The following is a 5,841-nucleotide window of genomic DNA, read 5'->3' on the forward strand; positions in this document are numbered from 1 at the left end:
TCTCGATGGGAGTCGAAAGAGACAGCGGCGTCACTGCGACCTGCTCCCCGCCAAATCACACACAAAAGAATTAGTTGAGAATAACAAATTACTGCTGCTTAAGTAATTCAATATTGCAACTTACGTATCCACTTTCAAGTGCTCCGTAATCCATATCTTCATCTATATCTTCCTGCTGCTTTTCCTGAAACTGAATATGCAAGAAGAGCTTAAGTAAGTTCACTTAAAGAAAATATTAAAAATCATTTAAATGCTATTCAAAACCTGCAATCTAAATCATATGTGATTTGATGTGTCAGAGGTAACCTTTGTGAACAACTTTAAGTTTTTAGTTTTTACGATAACCTCTTTGGTACAAAATGCTATCTTTTCTTATTGGAAAAAAAAAAAAAACAGATTAACTTAATATTAACAGGGTTCACACATGATCCTCATGCCAGAATACTAAACGAAGATTGTTTTTCTTCTCTTTTTCTTTTTTACCTCTAGTCTGAAGTACTTCTTCACTCTGTTGGAATCGGATTTTCCTGAAGCTCCAACTGATTCAATAACCTCCAAGTTCTTTTTCTGTGTAGCCAGTCGACGAGCTGCGCCCTGAAGAAGACAAAGATGAGGAAGATTCGAATTAGATGCATGGGAATCATTTGGGGATTACATAAAGCATAAACATAATTTCTTTGAGCAAGTGGATCACTTACAGCTGCAGAGGCATCCCGTCCAAGCTGTGCAAACTGAAGGCCAAGGCCACCTTGTTGATTGGCCATGAAATGACCAGTTGGATAGCGGCTAGCTGACACAGCTAGCCAGCTTGGCGTGGATCTCCACATACTTTGCTTGGTTAATTTGAAGCCCTAAAAAGAAAAGGATAACACTGCATTCATATAAACAATTTTCCCAGAGAAAGAAACGAGTATAGAATATCAAACTTCAAGCATACTAGAATTTTGAACAATCAATTTTCCCAATAACTAAGCACTTATATAATGCAGCAAAGCATTTGAAAATATAGAAATTTTGCACACCTTGTTCTTTGAAGGTGATGTGGGAATTTCTATATTCAAAAAGCAGCTTTTGGGAAAAGTTCCCTTCTCAACATCCCTGATAGCTGCATTTATCAAAGGTAAACAGACTTCAGCTGCATCCTTGAAATCAGTTTCTTGACTTTCATCCTTCTTCCTACAACAGGATGATACCAATTCATAATGTCCAGCAAGAAGGCACAGTTAAAACTGGATATAAATAAACAATCATAAACTTTACCAGTTTAATGATATGGACAAAGCCGGTACACCAGATAATAATGCCTCTCTAGCTCCAGCAACAACACCTGAGTAGAACCTGGTGAATTTTCATGAGATGAGCATTGGTCTACACACAGGGGCTACAAACACCACTTTCAAATGAAACTCGGAATTTAGCAGCTATATGCGATATGTTAGATTTACAATGATTACATATTCATCTCTAACCATAAGTGAACAACTTACATGTGATGACCACAGCTGGATCCCTGGTTAATCCCACTAATAACCTGAAATGTAAATCATATATATCATAATCCACAATCCTCAGCATTGGATGTGAGAACAAATGCACAGTTAAAGTTTAATTGTATGATACAAATACTCACCAGCATTGGCTTTGACCATGAAAACAGTGCCCCAGATAATGCTAGTGACACACAATCCACAGGAGTTCCTGAATTTAGAAAACAAGCAATTTCTGTTAAAAATGATGCTAACGATACAAAAATCAATACACAGAAAAATTTCATGAATTTCCATCAAATTGACACCAGATTAAGGGATATAATTGAAGTGTTACCTGAAATCTCAAATGCAGAGGCACCACTAACTTTAGCAGAACAAGCTTCCACAGTTTCTTTGAAAGTAACAGAGTGCCCAGAAACCGATTTGTCCCTAAAGCAACCATTTTACGAACTAACAAAATTACAAAACACATCACAATATTCAATAACAACACCCACATCAATTATTAAAAAAAAAATCCGAACTTTGAAAAGAACCAGGCACCCCACAAATCGGTAACAGGAAAAATCAAAGTGAAGGAGAAAAAGACCCACGATTGAGGAACACAGATATGGACATTGTAGAGGCCTTGACGAACTAGGGCTTCGACGAGGTGAGTGAGGCCAGGGGACTCAACACCATCGCTGTTGGTAACCAACAAAATGGGCTTGGAAGGATCGAATTCAGGTTCGGGATTCTCATCGGTAGAAGAAGCGGGTTCGGGTGGGTCCTCATTGTCCTTGGATCCTTGTTCTTGGGAACCTTTTCTGTTTTGAAGTGCTTCTTGGAGGTTGGAGACGAGGCCAGGGGGCATCATCATCTTGGGCGAATGAATTTGAAGATTCGTTGAAACAGGAAGTGAGAAATGACGGGAAATTTGGGGAATTTGGAAGATTCAAAAAACCCTAATAAGGATGGGAGAAAGGGGAAAAGAACGAAAAAGAAAGAGAAAGGAGAAGGTGCGATAAAGCGCTGAGAATGGGAAAAGTGAAGAAAGAAAATAAATTTGGATAGAAAACAAAGAAAGAAAGAAAGAAAGACCGGTTCTCCCGGCGATTACGTGGAAACTGTACACAAAGAAAAGTTGTTTGCTTTCAGAATTGGAAAGAGGGTTCTTCAATTTAATAACTAACAACAAACGGATCTAACTGAAGCTCAATCATTTAATTCCTTACAATCTCCCAAAGCTTCGGTTTTTACTTCTTAATTGTTTAATTTTTTAGTTAATTAACCCTAATTAAATTTGAGTAAAGAAGTGTTGTTGACTCACTCAAACTAATTACGCGCACTAATTGATTATTTGTTTATTATTATTAGTTTATTACTGTAACTTTCAGTATTTTGCCGTGGGTATTCTTGTTATTGTTGTGGAAGGTTCAAACTTCAAACAACCAATGATTATACTCATGGAAAATTTATTTGATGACGCCAATCATGCACTTTTTTGTGCACAAAAGTTCAAACTTAAGACTAATCAATTAACTAAAATGAAAAGCTAATACCCCAACAAATATATGCCAGGTTGTAGAGATAGTAATTATAATTAATTATTCCAAGGTATTAGGTTGTGTTTTAATTATTCATTTAACAAAAGATTAACAAATTAGAGCAAGGGCTTAATTCATAACTTTTTTTTTCTTATGAACTTTATATTTTTATTGTTTATGCCATTTACAACCTTTCAAAAAAGATGTGCATGCCACGTAGTCAGATATCATTTTGATGATGAAAATTTTACATTAAAAAATATATTAAAATAGAAACCAAAAAAATATAAAAAAAAATTATTCAAAAATAAAAAATTATATTTTATTTTCTAAAATAAAATTTAAAATTAAATGAATTCAAATTATCGTGTTTTAACCTTTTAATTAATATAATGTCGGTCAGGTAAGTTTTAGTATAATGAGACAGCACATTATGACTGGCATAACTCAACTGCTTTTGCTGAGGTATAAAACTCCATTCCTAACTTCTGTCGTAAAAAAACATTTAATAATACCTAACATTAATGCATCATCAATATCCCAACCCATCTAGCAATTTCTTACTTTTGTATATATCTATAATATCTATAGATCTATAGATATATAACGAGAATGCAACTTCGTACCCAACATTTTCCTTTTTAATTTAATTTTCTATACCTATATTTATTCTACGAGTATACATATAATACAATGATTCAGTCAATTGGTCAAACCAAGTTGAATGCGAATAATAGTTCCAAAATTGTTGTGAGGACTCAAACATCATAGCTTCTAAGTTATAAAACTTCAGAAAATATGTCTGTCCTAACTTGGTATTTGAATAATTATAAGTTTTATAATTACAAGTTTTGTTTTCTCTTGAGACGGATTGAGGAATCACGGATCAATACCAATCAATTTATAATGATATTATTAACACAGCTCAATCTATTAGTAGATTGCATTATTATCTTAACGTGCATGACATTAGTGGTTGTTAGTGCTGTCATCAATTTAAATTGTGCATTTGTGTGTGACAGTGATAATTAGTGTGCAGTCATATTATTTTAGGTTATGCTACGTGTATATTAGAATTAGCTATTAAAATTAGCTACAAGTATAAAATATATGTTAAAATATAAATACACATTAAAAAATAGAAGAACGTTATTTGGACACCAAAATCAGCCACTAATGTATTTATGTATAAATATATGTATAATTTAATTTATTTTCAATGTGTATTTGTATTTTAACATATATTTTATATCGGTGGTGGCTGATTTTAATATACACGTAACATAATTCTTAAAAATAAATTAAACTACATATATTTATACACAAATATATTAGTGACTAATTTTAATGACCAATTTTAATGTACAAATCATATTTTTCTATTATTTTTTACTAGTGGTTATTAGTCTCATATATATTTACTAGAGTTAGTCAACTAAAGTTAGTTTACTCATTCTTTTTACTTATTTTTTAACTCGTATATAAACCGTTTTGATATATTGATTGCGACTTGCATTGAAATTTACTACTATAACAGAATGTGTAGTTTTGTTCATATCTTTCTTTCTTCCCTCATTATTTTCGTTCTATTTTCTTTTCTAATCATATCATCTTCACACACTCACCCAACTCAAACATTTATGACTGAGCTTTTTCAGTTTTCACACATGAAATTATTTGTTAACTCAGTGCCATGTGACACGTGGTAGCTCATGTTGTGATTTTAAGATTGTCAAGAAGTTACACTCACAATTCAATGATGCATCAAAATGCAACAAACGGGAAGGCACAAAAATATTTTGACAACAAAACTTTTGTGTCCATTTATTCTTGACATCAAAGCTAATATTAAAGTCTTAGACTGAAGCAAGAAGTAGCAAGAAGAAAAGAAACGAAAATACTTACAGAAGGGACACAAGCAAAGAAGGGTTATTTAATCAAAGGTAACGAACATCTTTTGTCACATGCAAGTGTCTCTGTGTCCCTATCAACTATTACTCTTCCTACCCTTTCGTTTCTTGGTTCTGCTTCTCAATGCTGACACACGGGCCCTGTTCTCAGTCTCCTGAAATTGAGAAAACCAGCTTGGTTTCTAAAAAGGAGAGAACACGTGAAATAACAAACCAGCCATGAGCCATAATTCTTACCCTTGTTACAACCACATGTTTCAATGCACCAACCAGCTCGAACAAATACTTGTATGCAGACCAGTGCGGCTCCTGTAGAACAAACCTTCGAGTAGGGATTAGCATATTAACAAAGATGCACACAGAAGGCAGAGGTTGAGGCATGCATTCCAATATTTAGTAGACAATACAGCATGATGGCAAAGAGGAAAATCATTTTCTGGGCATTTTATGTCTTAAATCATGCTAAAACTCACCCTTTAAGATAGGTCCTATGCTAAAACTCACATTTATTGATTTATTTATAATGAAATAAGTAAAAAATGTTGTGAGTTAATATTTGGTAGGTGGGTTACAACAGACTCCTCTCTTTCACAGTTGCATCTGTTTTCTTCTATTATTATTGTCGGAAAAGATAGTTAAAAGACATAAATCCTCGTCCATCTGTGTTAATTTATGTTGGTATTCGCTATTATTTTTTTTTGTAATATGAAGGGGCCTAAACGGTCTCTTTATAATCCCTGTAGACATGAGGTGGTTAAACAAGATCTACATATAAACAGTTTCTCTATAGACGTGATACATGACAGAGTTCAATAGCGTTGTTTAATTCATATAGCCGACTCCACTCAGTGCGACAAGGCTTTGTTGTTGTTGTTGTTGTATGAAGGGGCCTAAACATAAAAAACAGAATACAAA

General features: G+C 33.6%; 1 protein-coding gene and 1 long non-coding RNA gene across 2 annotated transcripts in view; both read right to left on the reverse strand.

Annotated features, from left to right (window-relative positions):
* The window catches only part of LOC107613573 (5'-nucleotidase SurE), a gene marked incomplete in the record, with an annotated part of 3,127 nt that extends 422 nt beyond the window's left edge, over positions 1-2,705 (reverse strand). The window contains 10 exon segments of the mRNA XM_016315645.2: positions 1-40; positions 125-190; positions 484-594; positions 699-851; positions 1,023-1,176; positions 1,261-1,338; positions 1,488-1,531; positions 1,631-1,698; positions 1,825-1,919; positions 2,084-2,705. Coding sequence (XP_016171131.1) covers positions 1-40; positions 125-190; positions 484-594; positions 699-851; positions 1,023-1,176; positions 1,261-1,338; positions 1,488-1,531; positions 1,631-1,698; positions 1,825-1,919; positions 2,084-2,349 — 1,075 coding nt within the window.
* On the reverse strand, positions 4,819-5,259 carry LOC107612370. The gene is made up of 2 exons (XR_001613720.2): positions 5,164-5,259; positions 4,819-5,081 (listed from the first exon to the last, which is right to left on the reverse strand). It is a non-coding gene; the product is annotated as an uncharacterized LOC107612370 (long non-coding RNA).

This window comes from Arachis ipaensis, chromosome B08 (assembly GCF_000816755.2).
Source record: "Arachis ipaensis cultivar K30076 chromosome B08, Araip1.1, whole genome shotgun sequence".
Classification (NCBI taxonomy): Eukaryota; Viridiplantae; Streptophyta; class Magnoliopsida; order Fabales; family Fabaceae; genus Arachis; species Arachis ipaensis.